Genomic DNA, 19487 nt, shown 5'->3' with positions numbered 1-19487 from the left:
ATGCCGTAGCCCTACGTACAGTGATGTATCACCACTGCCATTTGCGATTACTGTGAAAGCGATGTGGCACGCGCAGCCTCTCAAAGAAAGAGCAAAGAACAAACAAAGAATATCACATATGGTACAATACAGGCATTCAGCCGAGAGTGGCAAACAAGGGATCTGCGGTTAATCTGAAAAGATTTTTCTGAGAGTCTCTATATTGAAGAACATCCATATTTAATCACAGTATCTGGAGTAAAACATCTTGCCGTCTGTGAATCATACACTTGCTTTATTACCGTATTTGCTAGAAACGTCTCGTATTCGCTGCCGGCGACGGGAGGATGGAAAACGGAATGATTTCGTAATGGCTTCTGGCACATCCATTATTCAATATGAAATACCTTGAAAGTTTATTTTACTGCGCTCCGTCTCGCACTTCGAGCTGCCATTTCATATGTGGCTAAATTGATTCAGCGGCGTTGTGCGGGGTGAACCGTTCCGGACAATTTATCATGCAAAAGTTAAGCCTGAGTAACAGAGGACATCGGGAAAGGGAGATACAAAGGCGCACACGCTGATTGGTTTTTAAACAGGTTCTCCAGTCAGTTCTCAGCAGATAAGATGGCCATTAATGGCCACAGAGTCCAGCTCTTCAGAATTGACTGAAGCTTCTCTGAAATCAGCACCCTGACAGTTTGAATCGATATCGGTTTGCTCTTTAACGATACAGTTGGATTGACTAATCCCACGACAATATGATTCAGAGAGGTTTTGGAAACCAAAGCTTTCTCAATCAAACAATGAAAAACGACAACGCTCAAATATGTTGAGGAACTTGCAGCAGAGGCGGGTCTGATAATTCTTGTTCTATATTTATGTGCAGAATGATGGAATGTCGAGCATCAGGTAACGCAGCTTTTACGGCATGAAAAGAAAGACAGACTGAAACTGTGGGAGAGAGAGATGGTGACGGAGCATGAAAGTGATGGGGAGGGAGAAAAAGCACAATGGCTCAAAATTGAGGCAGTAGAAGGGAGTGTTGGTGGCAGGAGGAGAGGTTGAGAGGCAGTGCCACCAATCTAGTTATAACCTCATGTAGTGATTGCTCTGCAAAACTTGGCAATTACACCAGTTCCTTCCTCCACCGCAGACTACTATGCAATCAGACTGGCCTCTTTCAAATCTCCGGCGAATGCTGACCAAAAACTGGCCACTGTGTTACTGGCTTGGGGGGAGAAAAGTCAATTTAAGCTAATTAACATCTTAATAAGGAAATCCGAGATTCTTGTAATTTTCGGCACACACTTGCTACATTACGTTGTTAATAAAATTACTTTTAATCACATGCTGTTGAGTAAAGTCCAAAAATCTGAGACCACTAACTGAATACAGTTTTTCTTCATTTCAAATCATATGATCAGCATAACAGTTTGAGCATTAAGTTGAATTAAAAGAGAGCATAAATTTCTTAATGGCTTCATGCCTCATTATTTTAAACCAGTATTTCTCAATCTTGTGTCTCTTTTTTACTTTAATCACATTATCCAACACAATTTCCCCATGAAGTAAGGTATTTATGCTATTTTTGCTGTTTTTTTTCTTTCTGACTTTTTTCATTTTGCAGAACACAAAAGAAGCTATTTTGAAGAATTCTGGGATCCAAACAACATTGACTGTTATTGCATGGGGAAAAACATGTTTTCAACATGTTCTTTTGTATTATACAGAAGAAAGTCAGTCATAGAATTTGAAACAGCATGAGGGTGAGTAAATGGAGACAGGTTTTTCATTTCTGTTTGAAGTGTATCTTTAATGACAACAGCGTGAATCTAAAAGTAGTGCAGAATCATAAATATTTTAGTCCTCCACGTGTCTGTTTGGACGGCAAAGCTGTAATGTAGTCAAATTGCGTAAAGTCATTAAGATCCTGGTCACATCGGTTAACTGCAGGCAGAAGCTAATGATCGGATGAGAGCTGGAGAGAGTGTTTCTGAGCTGGTTTGGATCTAGGGAACATGTGTTGAATCATTTACGCTGTTTACTCTGTGCATCACAAGGTGTTAGACTCATGCATGTTATTTTAATAATCTGAGAGAGGGCAGAAATGCTATTCCCACACCAGTCTACTGAATAACAGCTTCAGGCTTTAAAAACATAATGTGCATCTTTTTTTTTTATTTCCTCGACATACTTCAGTCAATGTAAATATAATCACCTTCAAGAAAAAAGCTGTTCGGTATGGTCTGAAGCATTAAACGTGACGGGGTTAGTAATGCGATTTAAAAAGGGCCTATATTTTGTAAGACGCATCTTTTGTTCTAATTCATATTTATATAATACGAGTTTCCAATAACCTCTTTGAACACCAGATGTCTTTGAAATGCAGCAAACACAGAGATTAAATAGGCATTTATTTTTGGAAAGCCAATAAACCAATGGCGCCTAACGCTTTGGAGCCCGTGCTGTGCGTTTATATAGCTGACACCAATCCTTCCTGGTCTGTCCGCTAGATCTTCAAGTCCTCTAGACACAAAGTTCAAGCATTTCACCTAAAGGCTATGGAAAACCAAAAGGTCAGTTTCTGAAAGTCCTTTTCAGCGCATATTTATGATGAGACGGCTTCAAAAAGACATGCTGGGAACTATGCTCGTCTACCGTCTCCTGCCTTAGAGGCAAAATACCACGTGTGGCCTTTCTTTAAAATACAATTTGATTCAAGGCCTGCTCCTTCAAAAGAATATGAAGCCGAGTCATTATAAGTTGATCTTGGTTGGGGATCTGATGAAGAAATGAAATCTGCCTTAAAACTTCAAAGGCTTTCACTTCAGTTCAGGCACCTGGCTGTCCAGCACACTTCCCAACCCAGTGCTCCTGGCAAAAAAGGTGAAACTATGACTTTTTAATCGAATAACAAAGACTAGATAGACAGGATAACCTTCGGAAATCTTGCTGTATGATATTCCGGGACTAATTTTGAATAGTGGATTATTTTTAAATCAGCTCTACTCAAATTTTAAGTGCCATTGTGCCACATGACAAAGTTGAAAAATAGATGTAGGCATTGGAATTGCGGTATTCAGCTGCTTATGAATTCACCTGAATAGGGCTGCTGGCACACACAAAAGCAGCGATGAAGCTGATTTTTTTTTTCATTACTTTTCTGTGTGTGTGTGTGTATGCATGAGCAAAAGCACATCTGTTTGTGGGGTATGTGTGAGATTGGGGCAGGGAGGTCGATGCGGGTGTGTGTCTGTATGCGTTTTAGAGGGGAAATGGAATTTTACCCTGAAGCCATCTGTATTACACTTTAAAGACAGAGTCATTTTTGTTGGTCCTAACCACACCCGCCAACGGCCCGTTTCCCAGTGGACTGCACAAGACCAGACTTGACGTCCAGTCTGATGAACAGAGTAAACGGCCCTGTGGTGCTAGTTTGTGGATCTATAACTTTAATTTCTACAAATTATAAATATAGGTCATGTATGATATATCAGTACCATATCACTTGTCAGCAAAGATTGGAGATTTGTAATGTACCGGTATTAATGTATCAAATATTTTTTAAGGTTTTATTTTAGTTAACAACAACTGCTGATATTTAATTGTGTACAATAATTTCTACAAAAAAAAATATAAATTTTTCATACTGTACATGTTGTGATGTTTAAATTCACTTGTAGCATTTTAAATAGTTTCAGTTTAGTGTGCTATTATTATTTTTTTATTTAATATTGCTATTCTTTTTCAAAGATGCCAATAATAATGAATGAAGAGCAAATGGAGACTTTTGCTTCCTGAGGAACTGATTCCACACACATTTCCCCTAGATTTCTTGAGAGATCACAAACACAGTCTGATTTATCAAGGTAGAAAAAGCTCAATATGAATGCAAACAATTCTCCTTCAAGTTGAATTTAACAGAATTACAAAATAATAGTTTTCAAACCCTCATCTGCCACTGGTCAAACAAACTGTCCTGCCCTAAACTCACGCAAACCATTGGTTAAGCCAGTGTTGCTGTTGTCGGGCAGGTCAAGATGTTCAAACAAACAAAGCAATGTTTTGATAACGTCACAGAGCCACAGTGTTTACACTTTTTCTGGCGTAAAGCAACCAGTACATTTCTTATTTATTGCAGAGTATTTTTTAACAGTGAAATAAAGTTTTAGGAGAAACATCTGAGACAAACTTGATGCTTAAATGAAACATATCTGAGCCTCTAGTACAACTCCCTGCACAACCCCCCACTAGCAGAGCGAAAACATTACTATTGCAAATGACTGACAGAGAAATCAGAAGCAGCTGAGAGAAAGGGGTATTTATCATGTGAATGTTTGCCATTTTCCTTGAAATGCTGTGTGAAAACATTGAACGGACAGAAAGCGGAAGGTGAATGCAGGACGTAAACATCACTTGTATAGAAACATCAGAGCTTTTAACTATCAGGCTCCTGCAGCCAAACCTTCTGTTGCTTCAAAGCAGGCGTTTCAGAAAGACCAGCAGACACCTGATGTTTTGTTCAAATACTGTCAGGCCTGGGCACACTGTTATGGCATTGCTATACTGTAGATTTCATTTTATTTAAAAGCGGAGGAAACAAAGCCAGGGTATGTTCTGAACTGGATGAGAAGATAAAGTCAGCTTTGCTTTGTAGTTTCAATCATACAGAGGGATGCAGCATAGCCACTGGCAGCGAGAGCCAGGACGAGGGCAGCCAGTTTCCTCCCCCCCGTTTTACCGCACTGCTCCTGGGGGCACTCAGGATTCAGTTACCACAACAGCACAAGCTAAGATAAGATTTAAAAACACTTTCCTCAGCCAAGAACAAGAAATGAGCCCCGGATTCCAATAAAACGCAAACACCTGAGGAATATCTGAGCAAAATCAAAACAATATTGAATATGAAGGAGCGCTTTGTTTTTAGAGCTTCGTGTTCGAGTTTCTGCTCATGTCATGTTTGGTTTTAAGTCAAATTGGTGGTTAATGCAAAATACGTGACAAAGACAGCTTTATAAGTCTTAATATTTTTGGCAGGATGCAAAACTGTAACATACTGTTAGTCTGTGCATTAGTGCAGAGAATTTTTTTGCAGGTTTCATCGATATGCTACAAGGGCACAACTAGTGATAGTCTTTGTGAATGATTTGAATTGAACCATTCATTGAATCAATCAAAAAATAACTGTTAAGGCAAATTATGTGACAAGGAGAGCTTTATACGTCTAAATATTTTAGACAGGATGCAAAACTACATAAATTTTTTTATAAATTTTACTGGTAGTCCACTGTATAAGAATTTTTGGTTATAATATGTCATAGTTTTCTTTATTTTGCTATCCTCACTTAAACAAACCCACTACTAAAAAACATCAAAAATTATATCTGGTGTCTGAATAATATTTGGTTTGACTGTATACTGTTAGTCTGTGCATTAGTTGTGAAAAAAATTGTCATCTTTTCTGCTGGTTTACATCAATATGCCAGTAGGTCACAACAAGTGGCAGTCTTTATGAATGATTTGAATTGAATCCTTCATTGAACCAATCAAAAAATAACTGGTAATGCAAATGATGTGACAAAAATAATGTCTGTTAATGCAAATTATGCATTACGCAGAATGCAAAACTACAGATACTATTAGTCTGTGCATTATTTAGTGGTGGGATTTTTTGCAACCTTTTCTCCAGGTTACATTGTGACAATCTGTGTAAGTGATTTGAACTGAACCACTGAGTCATTCAGTCATCGACTTTGTTCAAAAAACAAAAATTCATTTCGAAACTATATATTAAGGGTCAACCGATTATCGGCACCGATATTTAGCATTTTTTTCTGGTTATCAGTATTGGTTATTTTCAAACTGATTTGCCGATAAAATAATTTAAAAGTGTTTAAAAGACAGGTTTTGTCAGAGTCCTCGTTATTCTTAATTTTGACATGAATTTTTATTTTTACACCTGACATCCCTGACATATATATATTGGTTCACAATATCGGTTATCGGTTTACTTAATCTATAATTATCGGCCTCTGCCCTAAAAAACACACATCGGTCAACCCCTACTATATATATTCATTTAAGTCACTGTTTTTAAGAGTAAATAATTTTAATAGTTCACTGTTTTGTTCAAAAACATGGATTCATTCTGTGACATCACTGCTGTGCTTAGAGGCACACAACAGTGAAATTTGTTCTGGCTTTGTATTTTACTATATTAATTGGCAGATCAAAAATAGAAAAAGTAATTGGCAATATGGTGTAAACACAATTTACTCAATATAAACTTGTTTGGTGTGTGTATATGTTGGTTTAAACATATAAATTTCAATGCCAAGGAAATAAAAAAAACAACTTAGCCTTAAAATTCTCGAAAAACACATAAACAGAGAGACAGAAACTCCATCTTTAGCTCTTAGCTGGAAAAACAGTGTTGGAATGTTTAGCAGATGAGAGAGGAAAGTATCTGCACTGCCGCCCAGGATGGTGCAGCGTCTGATGCTGCAGATAAAACGGATCAGTCGTAGCACTGAGCCATTGGCTGCCTCGGCCCATCTGAGACACGAGAGCCACTGGGGTGAGTTCATGAAAAGGATCAAACATGCTCCAAAGCTTTACAGAGATATGATACGTTACCCTTCCCCACGCCTGAGTTAGCAATGTGCAAGAAAATAAAAGAAACGATATTGAAAGTTCTAGTTCTGCTGCCTGAACTGAATAAAACAGAGACGTTGAACCAAGTGAAAAAGGCTGATGACCAGCAATGGGTCAACGTTTGGCAAGATAGCACGGCGAAGTTAACCTCAGCTGATAGATGCCGTATCTGCAACTGACCAAAAAGCAAAGGGAAATCCTTTGATCATTTACTCACCCTAATGTCATTCTAAACCTGTATGACTATCCCTTTAATGGCATCAATGACTTTTAAAGTCACAGCTCAGAATGGTTGTTAGTGAAGGGCTTGAGACTACCAGCGCTCTTGTGGTGACCTCAGCCAGTCATTTTACTCAGATGAATGGGAATGCTATGATGACTAAAATCTGACGTCAACCCCTTTTTTTTTTAACTTTTGCTTCATATTAAGACAAACTGCTTGTGAACTTACTGAGCATGAGACAGAAATAGAAAGGAAAAAAAATCCAGCCCTCGTATTCCTTAGTTTTGCGTATCTGTGAGGAACATTGTGTTTCGCAGGTCAATTTCATTAAATGACAGCCGAAATGTGGTCATGAGACCACTGCATGGGCCTGAATCAAACAAATACTTCAGCTTGTGTCTCCTATATATAGAACAGCAGAAGATTAGTGCACTGCCCAGAGAAAAATACATCGCCTCTTATCTCCAAGGAACACACTTGAAGAAATCTTTTCCAAAAGTGTGTGTGCAGCCCCAACAAGAGAGGGATAGAATGAAACGGGGAGCAAGAAAAGGAATTAAAACTCTTCACCTGCAAATAGTCCACCTAAGATGTTGGGAACACCAAAGGCACAGGCTTTTAGCTTAAATACCTTTAGTATGAGATCTGCGATAAGCGCTCGAAAGCCTCCCAAGAATGGGGTTATCTCTGACCGCTATGAATGCGGTTACAGGTATTTCCAAATAAGGATGCAAAAAAAAGAAGTGGAAGTTGGTCAGCTTGTGGTTAAATTTAGTGTGCTATCATCCTAAACTTTCAGCTTGGATGCTAGCAACTAAGCTCCTTTCAAATATATTACAGCCTCATGTCGCTGGAACGGCACTTCAGAAGATGGAGTGGACTCCTTAAAGTGCACTGAATGTGCTTGTGACTTGTTATAAGCAGCAGAATTATTTATGTTTATACATTTTTGAATAAATCCCAGATTTATCACTGTAGTTTTAAGAACAGCTGTCGGATGTGTTAAAAATCTGAAATTAGGACCGGCCAAAAATATACAGCGCTTGGTGAGCATAAAAAAAAAGGCAAAAAAACATCTGAATGCAATCTTTTATCTCCCCTTTCCTGTTTCTTTTTCTTGCACAGTGGCTTTTAGTTCACATAATGGCCAATATGAACACTTTGAACAGAATAGTTAGCCCTGCTATTAAAAAACTGCCATTTTAAAGGCAAAAACCATGGCTTTTAGCTGTTACAACCCATTTTCTGTGGAGGTTAATGCTGGATGTGCAATTGCCTCATTTTCTGTGAGGAAAATTACAGGACAGGTCAACTGGATTATTAGCATAGAATAGTAAAGCGGAGGCCATGGGGTGACAAAATGGCAGATTAGTGGTATAGCGAAGCCTACGGGGGTCTTCGACATATACCACTCAAGCAATTTTCTTTTCCGATGGCCTTCCAAAGAGCACAGCTTCCTGAGACTTGATATTCAGCGTAGCACACTCTTAGTTTTCCTCTACGCACATCTACGGGACTTTTAACATAGGGCCCATTGTACTTGACCCCTCTGGAAGGTAAATAAATCAATTTGTGCTGAATGCAGAAAGTGCTGTCACACAAGAATAAAGAAACAAGAGATTTTTAGGAGGGAGAGGGAGGGAGAGAGTGAAAAGGGCAAACACCCAGAGGTGGGATTTATTGAATAAATAGAAAGACGGATCCATCCTAAAGTTTTCCTCAAATGACAACTGAGAGCACAAAGACGAAATCAGATCGGCTAGGGAAGACTGGTGCTTTATCCCGATCTCTGTGGTATTCCCATCACAAAAGCAGCAGCAAAACAGAGGAAATGTGCAGATAGTGTATAAAAAACTCCCTCAACCATTAAATTTGCATGTGAAGAGAGATAAAGACCCGCTCGTGAAGACAGGAATTTTGGGAGGCGACACAAAATCCCCTCAGGCCACAGTTCTCGATGTGCAGAAACAGGTTCAGGAAGGGGGGGACAAAAAGCAGGCTTCTTTCTCCCCGATGTGAACCGAAGCAGATGTGCGGCGGTTGTGTGTACATAATCAACCATTTACCTCTACTCCAACTTTCAACCTTTTAAAATCGCATTAGAACGGTGCACGCTGAAACAACACAGAGCTCTGAGGGAGCTCCTCCAGCCTGTGAGAGCTGGAACTAATTTATCGCATGAGAGGATGCTTCTTCCCCTGCCTCTCGGGAGCGGAGCAGGTCGGCTGCCTGCCCTAATCATTTTCACCATGAGGTTTACTGAATGTTTAACCTGTCAAAAATCCAGTGCTATCCGACTATGGCATGTAAAGTCATGCGGCAAAGCCGTTTTGGAAATTCGAAAGGGGAATAATAAATTGAGTCGCAATTGATTTTATATGCCACGCATTTTTGGGAACTCTTTTGTTTGGCAATCCTTAATGATACTCCTACGTGTGATTTTTAGTGGGCATGAACTTGCAGTTGAACTTCCTCCTCTAAGATTTGGGTTCAAGGTTTTCATCTCCGCAATGTTATTTTTTTTATTGTACCCTCCTCCAGCCGCAGCCTCATCCACCCATCCATTCATCCTCCCTTTCACTCCCACCAGTAACCCTTTTTAATCACATAACCAGTTTAATTTATTACTTAGGCGCACAAAGACAACAATTCAGCGCCTCTGAGCATGATTTAGTGGGAGGTGCTAAAAAGGGATGTGAACATGAGGGAAGAGGCCACTACGTTGTAAGTGGGAATAACATTTGACCCTTTTTCATTAGAGAAACCGCATGGTAAGGATGGATGACGTACATCTAAAATAGACCTAATGACTTAAAAAGGCTCCCACTTCCTTTTTCACTGGGAACCTCTGCCGCAATTAAAATTCTACCATGCGTAACTCCTGTCTGGGGGAGTTTTTTTCCCTTGCATTTTAAATATGGTTGCAATTCTATTACCTTTACTCACCCACATATTGTTCCAAAACTGTACCACTTTCTTCTGTGACTCAAACGAAGATACTTTGAAAAATGTCTCAGTGGGGTTTCTTAGAAGAGTCATACACGTTTGGACCAACATGGGGATAAGTAAATCAAAACGGAATTTTTGGGTGAACGATCACTTTAAGAAATTCCTTCAACCACATGCAAATGAATGCCTCTCTGTAGTCTTTTTTTGGCTCACGCTATGTTTGAGTTCATGTTTGAGTTATTGTGTCATCCCAACTACACTGTAAAGGACTCTAAATTGGAATGACAGAAAGAGGACTTTGCCTATGTTGAGATTCTAAAGTTGCACATTAGTCATGTATTCTGCTGGGAAATGAAGTGTTCTTCCATCTTTATCAGTTTATTAAAAATATATGCTTTTCTAGGGATAGTTCAGCCTGACTTTCTTTCTTCTGTGGAACATAAAAGAAGGTATTTTGTGAAAAAAAAAAAAAATGTCAGTGGGGTGCAAAAAAATATTAGACCGAATTTGCATTTTTTGAAATATTGTCTTCTTTATTCCTCAAAAGAAAGAAAGGTATTCAGTTTTAATACAGCACGAGTACTTTCATTAAAGGATCCAAAATAAAAATTTCCTGATAATTTACTCACCCCATGTCATCCAAGACATACATGCCCGTCGCAAAGAAATTACGTTTTTTAAGGAAAACATTAGGGAAGGCCATTTGGGTATGTCGAAAAACCTCCATCTCCTTTTCTCCTCAAACTTCAAAATTGCCCTACATCGCTGGGTCCAATGTTTACAAATGCTCAAAGAAGGTAAAACGTATTTTACAAAAAAAAGGTAAAACAGCGATGTAGGATCATTTTTAAGTTGGAGGACAAAATGAGATGGGAGTTTTTCGACATAAATCCTAACTGACTTGAACAGGAGTGCACAGAATATGCATGCGCATCACAGAGCTAGACAAGACAAGCATTTATGGTTAAAAAGTATAATTATAAATTTAAGAAAATGACTGATCGCTTCGCTAGATAAGACCCTTATTCCTCGGATGGGATTGTTTAGAGCCATTGAGCTGCATTGAAACTGAATTTTTAACCTTTCATCTGCTGAGCACCACTGAAGTCTACTATATGGAGAAAATACTGAAAAGTTTACCTCAAAAAAAGTAATTTCTTTGTGACTGAAGAAAGAAAGACATGAATATGATGTGAGGTAAATTATGAGGACATTTTTATTCTGAAAGTGAAGTAATCCTTTAATTACTCACCCTCACATCGTTCAACCATGTAAGACCTTTGTTCATCTTCGGAACACAACTTAAGATATTTTTAATGAAATCCTAGAGCTTTCTGACCCTGCATAGACCGTAATGCAACTACAATGTTCAAGGATCTGAAAGGTAGTAAGGACATTGTTACAATAGTGCATGTGACATCAGTGGTTCAACCGTAATTTAACGAGCATCGAAGACTGATGTTGAATAAAGTCGTTATTTGTGTTTTCTATGCACACAAATGGACTATTTTAACATGTCCTTACTACCTTTCTGGGCCTTGAACGTGTCAGTTGCATTGCCGTCTATACAGGGTCAGAAAGCTCTTGGATTTCATCAAAAATATCTTAATTTTTGTTTCAAAAATGAACGAAGGTCTTACAGGTTTGAAACAACATGAGGGTAAGCAATAAATGCAGAATTTTCATTTTTTTGTGAACTGTAAGTTTCCATTTAATTCCACTTTCTTCAAATTCAAAATACATTTGCACTCTACATTCAAGTCAAAATGGCACAAACTTGAACTCAGATCTGAACGAGAAATGCTTTCAAACTAATAGCCCCATTGTAACCCTGCGGAAAGACCAATTAAAGCTCTAAATGTTGAGACTTCTGAGCGTCTCTTCCGCTTGCATTGTTTGCACCGAGCATCTCTGAATAGGGCCGCCACCCGTCAAGCTCACGGTTCACCCCGCATTACCTTTAATAGATTTAACCAACGTCAGTGCTTCCTCATTCACCCTGACAGCTCTGGGAGATCCCGTCCCTAACCCATGGAGCTCATGAGCACTCCAACCTTCTTTCCATCCGCCTCTCTCACTCTATCCGGAACAGATTTAAGAGGGGGGGGGACTTTGCCTTCCTCTGTCATGCCCTTTTGGGTTCAAAGCGTCACTTAAAGAGGCGAGAGTGGCAGGCAGGAATGTCTCCTCACACATGGAGAAATGCAATCTGCACATCACAGACGGCATCAAAGCGACGGACCCAGAATGGGAATCCGGTTATCGTGCGTCTCCATGGCTGCCAGAAAGGTTGTGTGGCTTTGAATGTCAGGCTGAATTGAAGCGCTCAAAGCCTCAGATGGATATTTGACAGAATATGATTTGGCGGGAGGGAGACGGGCTAAGGGCTGCTACAACTCGCAACCTTTTGTAGATGGATCTAAATGCCAGGACAAACATTTGACGTTGATGAAATAATATCCGCCAGACCACCATTAACCACTACACGTGAACGAGCAGCCTAATGTATGTAAATCCTTTTCTGGGGGGCATTATCGACCTCAAAACGTATGGCTTAAAAAGTCTCGGATCAAAACGCACTGTGTACGTTTCATAAACGCAAGTGGTAAACGCACTCAAATTGGTTCTACACTGTGATCTCTGAACTGATCGATACAACAACCCCGAAGAAAGGGTGACTTATGACTCTTGCGCTATAAGCAAACTTATAAATAACATTCCAACAGCCACATAATTGCCGCTAAAACTATATTGAACGGCTCGAGGTGGCCTCGCCGTGGGCCGACTAACCACACTCTTGAGTTACCGCCAAAGAGTGCATGTTAAAAAACACGTTGTCTAGAAATAATTGGATGCTTGTCTAATCGATAGCCATCCCTGGACCCTTTCATTGACTGCCACGTCAATATATTTATATCACCGGCCCATAAATGAGCAAGAGTGGCCCAAAAAGAGTCTGTTATGGCTCTTTAAACCATCCCATTAAACTCCAGATGGAATAAAAAAACTCAAAAGACAGGAAGATTTGTTTGCTAGTCATTCCGCCTTAAATCCTGTCATGCTGCCAAACGCCACTAGCGTGCAGTCTGCAAGAACGATTAATGTTAATAAATAAATGCATATGTGACCCTGGACCACAAAACCAGTCTTAAGTCGCTGGGGTATATTTGTAGCAATAGCCAAAAATACATTGCATGGGTCAAAATTTTTGATTTTTCTTTTATGCCAAAAATCATTAAGAAATTAAGTAAAGTTCATGTTCCATGAAGATTTTTTGTAAAATTCCTACTGTAAACATATCAAAATGTAATTTTCGATTTATAATATGCATTGTTAAGAACCTAATTGGGACAACTTTAAAGGTGATTTTCTCAGTCTTTTTTATTTTTTTGCATCCTCAGATTTCTGATTTCAAATAGATGTATCTCAGCCAAATATTGTCCTATCCTAACAAACCATACATCAATAGAAAGCTTATTTATTGAGCTTTCATATGATGTATAAATCTCAGTTTTGTCAAATTTAACCTTATGACTGGTTTTGTGGTCCAGGGTCACATATAAACTTATTTGAGCCCAATCGGCACATTAGCTTTCCACATTTGCAAAAAGTCTTGTATCCGAGCTAGAACTGTTGAGTTTGACGCCTACAGTCAGTTCTATGACAGATATTGATCTGAAAACATGCAGCCTTGAGTGTTTGCCAAGTGAAAAGCAGGTCTGGCACAAGGAGAACTTGAATAAGCATGGTTGCCACTTCCATATTTGATTGCACAGATGAGAACTCCGCTGTGAAAATGACGTTATTGTGTACAGCACACAAAAGTTAGCACTCTCATTTAGAGCTTATCTCAGAAGCCTTGAACTTGTGTCTCCCTGCTGTGCATCACACACACTGTTTATATGCATAACAATATTAAAGCGAGAGAACAATATTCGCTCAATGCAGCACTTAAGACCACCAACTGCCTTTAATCAACCAGAGATCTTGGGAAAAGACGTTTTAAAGCTGGTAACCAACACAACAGTCCATCAGACAGAGTAGACGGCCTAATGTAAGCATTCACTTTGATTATGTGGCAAAAGGAGGGTTGAGGGACCAGATGAGTGGATAAGACCGGCTGAAGTCTCAGGGGGCCGTTTTGGGCGGTGCAGACAGCAGGTCTTACTTCAATGCTCCGATTAATCCATTAGCAAATGGGGAGTGTGTCTGATGGACAAGAAAGATCCAAAGGAGGAGGGATAATGTATATGTGTGTGCTTGTGTCCATGGGAGAGCAGATGCTTGGTCCAACACATGGTTAAGTAATTTACTGTAAAAGCCTGTGATGGAACATACGTGTGCATGTGTGCATGAGCGTAAGTGGTCGAGAGGGAATTTAAATATGAATAAATGATAACATAATGGCCTCGGCACTTCAACCCATTTAAACGGTTGGTCAAAAGCACATTCTGAAACCTTAACTGCCTGTCTCATCCAAGCCTGGATCCGATAATTTCATAATAATACCCACAATCATTGTAGCACATGGAACATTGTTCACTTAGCCTATGTTCTCAGGCTTTTTTCCCCCTCTTCCCACCATTTGAGACGAACAAAGCTCTAAAGCTGTAAAATTAGCTTTTACCATAGGCTCCCATTGGCTCTTCCTGAAAGCAGTTCCATAGTTAGGCTTAAACTAAATGAATATGCAAATATGAATTAGACTTTTCTTTTCACTACATGCGTTTTCCTGTTTGATATCTAAGTGGAACTGACGTTAATCAGCTCAAGCCCTTGCCTGCCAATAAACAATGACAAAATATTCCCCCATCAGGCCACGGTGGCATGAATCTTTCGCTTGAATGCCTAAATTATCAGATGTGGGATTTCCTGGTGGAGATGCGGTTTAGTGTAGGTCTTAATGTAATTAGGTTTATTTTATCTCTCGTGCTAAACAAAGGCTTGTGTTTTCTGGTTCAGAGAGTGTTTCAGTTCCTCCTCACGGTCATATGTCATTCAGAGTGACGTCCCTGATATGTAAAAGGAAATAAAAATACAGCTGTGGTTTCAGTAACCCTAACTTAACCCAACAGGAACTTTCCAAAAGTGCATTTTACAAATGCACATTAAGAAATCCACAAGAATTATGATTTCTTAAACCTTTTCAGGCATCCAGTCCACATTCATCAGTCCTTTAATCATGCAGCTTTCAGAATCAGAGGGAAAATCATTCATAATCAGAATAAGGTAATGTTTCATCAGCCAGGTTATTTAATGATTGACAAATTAAATAATGTATTCAGGAAGCTGTACAGAACAGGTTTTTGCTATAAAGTACATCTAGAGCACATGATCCAACCACTGAGCTCAGTAAGATGGCAGAGGTGCTTTTTTTTACCTGTTTGCATACAGGTGATCAGTCTCCTGCTGACAGCACTTCAGAGGAACTGACCTTTCCAACACACAACCAAAAAGAGCCAGAGGGTCATAGCAGCAAATACCCTTTGAGTAAAGGCTATTGGTTACGTATGTGTGTGTTTGTTTGGGGTGGGGGAGATGTCTTTGAAACGGCCCACGTAGCTTATACAGCAACGTCTGTGTGGGGAAAACAGACCTATACTAACATGCCTAACATCTAAAGATAAATCATTAGATGTCATGTTCTGTCACTTAAAAACTACACAAGGAAATACTGAAGGATGGTACGGATTCCTCAGGCAAGAGCGTGAACCACACCTATCGCCCTGTCAGATCAAACAGAATCCCATAACAATAGCCTGAACACAATCTTCACTCTGTATTTTCCAATGAATTTCCAGCGCAGGTCTTTACAATCAACAACATATTCTTTGTTGTACAATAAAAAGAAATGAAGTTCTGCAAACAGGCCCACAAACAAGTGTTATTTTGGAAAATATCACATGATGAGCAATTTCCCACTGCGTGACGGAGCTTCCCTAATTTTATGCTGAACACATTTCATTTGATTGTAACAAATCTTCCGTTATGTATTGTACATGCCACACAGTTTCATACCTTACATGGTAAACACTATTTTAGACAGTAGGCTATATGTGACCATGGACCACAAAACCAGTCATAAAGTTCCATTTTTGAAAATTAGATTTATGCATTGTCTGAAAGCTAAATAAATAAGCTTTTCATTGACTTATGGTTTGCTAGGATAGGACAATAACTGAGAATCTGGAACCTGAGGATTCAAAAAGAAATCAAAATATTGAGAAAAATCACCTTTAAAGTTGTCCAAATGAAGTTCTTAGCAATGCATATTACTAATCAAAAAATACGTTTTGATATATTTACGGTAGGAAATTTACAAAATATCTTCATGGAACATGATCTTTAGGCTGCCTAATATCATAATGATATTTGGCATTAAAAATATAATGTTTTTTGGTTATTGCTACAAATATACACATACTACTTAAGACTGGTTTTGTGGTGCAGGGTCACATATGGGTAGCTGACAAAAACCATGTCAAATTTTTTAGGTCTTGTGAAAGGTCACAATTTTTTCCTACACTTTTTAAATACCATTTTGCCCAATTAGTTTAATTTTAAATGGTCCAGCAGTGTGACAAATGATTTTGCAAAGCAAAAAATAATAATCATCTCTCAATTAGTGCATGGTCGTGCAATTAATGTGAGCAATTATACACGGAAAATGCTTTTTGAAATAGAGGTGTTGTATAGCGTATCACACCACAGGAAATGTTGACTGTATTTATACCCATACAGTATATACTATAGCCAAACAGTGAACCTTTAAAACAAAAAAAGATGATAGATAGATAGATAGATAGATAGATAGATAGATAGATAGATAGATAGATAGATAGATAGATAGATAGATAGATAGATAGCGCCATTATTTAAAAAAAATATCAAAAAGAATGATGAGCAATAGGCTACTACAGCAGCCGCCACCTCAAAGTTATCAATCACTTTACCACCTTAACGTAGATTAACCTAGTAGCCTATCTAGCCTATATATTACGATGAGCAAATAAACATGTGACACTGATGAAACCATACACCAGTCAAATGACTAAATTTGTAACACACCACCACACCACCTCCGCAACCTCTCGTGAGCAAGCACACTCCCGCTCTTGCTTTCGCCTCTCTCTCCTCTCTCGCTCGCTCGCTCTCGTTCGCGCGCACACACACAGCGCACTCCCGCGCTCAAAAAGATTCAAGCCGGGCAGCGGTGTTTCCGCGCGTCTCAAAATTCCCCAGACTTTAATTACTGATTAACTTGACATAATTTGCGCAGGCTGGGCAACAGCCACGCAGGAAGCCATAATAATGCAGTCGGTTATTAAAGGGACGGTTCATCCCAAAATTACAATTCTGTAGCCTATCATATCACCCCAAATTCGTGTGACTTTCTTTCATTTGCGAAAAAACAATGGGTGAACGAAGAATATCCTGTTTGTTTTTCCCCATGCTTTTAGAATGAATGGGAACCGGAGCGATTAAGCCTCAAAGAGAACGCGAAATCGCAAAAGTATCATAAAAGTAGTTCCTAGGCATCACACAACAGCATTGTGCGAGGAATAAGACAGAGTCTTATTATTTAGATTTGGATCTTTGAATTAAATCGTAGCCTATCTACTGAAAAAAAAATCCCCGTAAACTACTCATTTCTCACTGATTAATGATCCGTGAACACCAGCTAGGCGATTTTCGGTTTGTTTCTCACACAAACCTGTATGACTTAAGGGACTCTGAAGAAGAATGTTTGTGTTTGCGTTCTTCGGAAGAAAATAAGCCATATGTTTTAACAACATGAGACGTTATTACTGTTATTATTTAGCTTAACTGTCTCTTTAAAGTCCGTGTTTAGTTTCTATTTGGGACTGACCGTCACTGACGCATACAATAGATCTGTGATGGGGATTTCAGAAACACGCGCAGGTGTGATGTCACCGCTCTCTATGTATTTCTGTTGGTGATGCAGCTAAACCGAAACAGAAACACGTAGTATTAATAACATTACATCGCATGTTAAGTCACACGTTTAACTAAAAGTTGAAACTCTTTCTATTCACGTCCCAGTGCTGAGAATCTTTTGAGTTTGAACGCTTTATCGGAGTCTCCTACTGCCTGTGATAAAATGAATGAATGTGAAGGTCCGCGGCGGGCACAGATGGCTTAATCTTCATCAGGTGGAGAGTTGACCTCTTGTTCTTAACGTGGGAGAAATAAAAAGTGTAACACATGACCTGGCAATGATTGCCAGCGAATTGTGGTAACCTCTATTATAAAAACTTTATGTGATGTTCATTGATTGTAAGAAAGTAAAAAAAAAAAAGTCGAACGGTCACTATAAGAACGAACCTGTTCAACAGAAGTCTCGGATTACGGCAGCGACGTTACATGAAACAATGGGAGAGTAAGATTACAAAATGTTCATTATAAATTAACTGACATACCTGGATGGAACACAGCGGCTGCTATGAAGGCACCGAGAAGGCAGATAACCGAATGCATCCTTATAGAATACCCCGGCTCTTCTTTTATACAGTCCGATGAGATTTTCAACAGAGATATGTACGTCTGAAGTTGTTAGATAGTAACTCTATGGTTGAGTGCGTTGAAAGGACCAGGCGGGTTGCTCTGTGCGTAGCTCTCAGGTGAAGTCTGGACGAGCAGTGGAGAGAGTGAGAATTCACACTGGAGAGTTGGCCAGCAAGTCCCGCCCCCGCTCCGCCCCCAGCGACACGCCCTCTTCGGGTGAAGCCCAGTCGCTGTGGTAGCATTTCACTATTGAGTGTTGGAAAGTCCGAATAATTCTAGCGAATCATTTCTTGTGAACTGGTTCACTGAGTCATTTAAAACCATTCTGCGATTATATTCACACAAATATACATAGGCGTATGTATTAAGAAACAGACTATATATAGTAGTACAAAGGTTTAGGGTTAGTAATAAAAAAAAAAAAACTTTTATTCAGCAAGGACACTTTAAATTGATCAAAGTGCCAGTAAAATATATTTATAATGTTACTAAAGATTTATTTTTTATATAAATGCTGTTCTTTTAGACATTTTATTTATTAAGGAATCTTGGAAAAAAATGTATTACAGTTTCCACAAATATTTTAAGCAGCTGTTAAATGTTTCTTGAGCACTGAATTAGCATATTAGAATAATTTCTAAAGGACTGTGTGACATTGAAGACTGGAGTAATAGCTGCTGAAAATTCATATTTGCCATCAAAGGTATAAATTAAATGTTAAAATATATGAAAACATATTTTCAGAGTATTTTGAACAGTAAGTCTCTTCTGCTCACCAAGCCTGCATTTATTTGATCCAAAGTACAGCAAAAACAGTAAAATTTTGAAATATTTGTACTATTTAAAATAACTGCTTTCTATTTGAATATATTTTAAAATGTAATTTATTCCAGTGATTTCTAAACTGAATTTTTAGCATCGTTACTCCAGTCACATGATCTTTCAGAAGTAATTCTAATATTCTGATTTTCTGCATTAAATTGATCAAAGTGACAGTAAAACATATTTATAATGTTACAAAATATTTATTTTTTATATAAATGCTGTTCTTTAAACATTTTATTTATTAAAGGTGTTAAATGTTTCTTAAGCACTGAATTAGCATATTAGATTAAGTTCTAAAGCACTGTGTTACATTTTCCATCAAAGGAAT

At 38.7% G+C, this 19487-nt stretch overlaps 1 protein-coding gene across 1 annotated transcript in view; it reads right to left on the bottom strand.

Moving 5' to 3' along the window:
• alcama (activated leukocyte cell adhesion molecule a) overlaps positions 1-18450 on the bottom strand; it is an 84017-nt gene extending 65567 nt beyond the window's left edge. The window contains exon 1 of the mRNA XM_073829797.1: positions 18250-18450. Coding sequence (XP_073685898.1) covers positions 18250-18307 — 58 coding nt within the window. The 5' untranslated portion in view covers positions 18308-18450. The remainder of the gene's footprint in view (positions 1-18249) is intronic.
• Between the last annotated feature and the right edge of the window lie 1037 nt (positions 18451-19487).

This window comes from Garra rufa, chromosome 23, assembly GCF_049309525.1.
Source record: "Garra rufa chromosome 23, GarRuf1.0, whole genome shotgun sequence".
Taxonomy (NCBI): Eukaryota; Metazoa; Chordata; class Actinopteri; order Cypriniformes; family Cyprinidae; genus Garra; species Garra rufa.
This window is presented reverse-complemented; position numbering and strand designations above follow the sequence as displayed.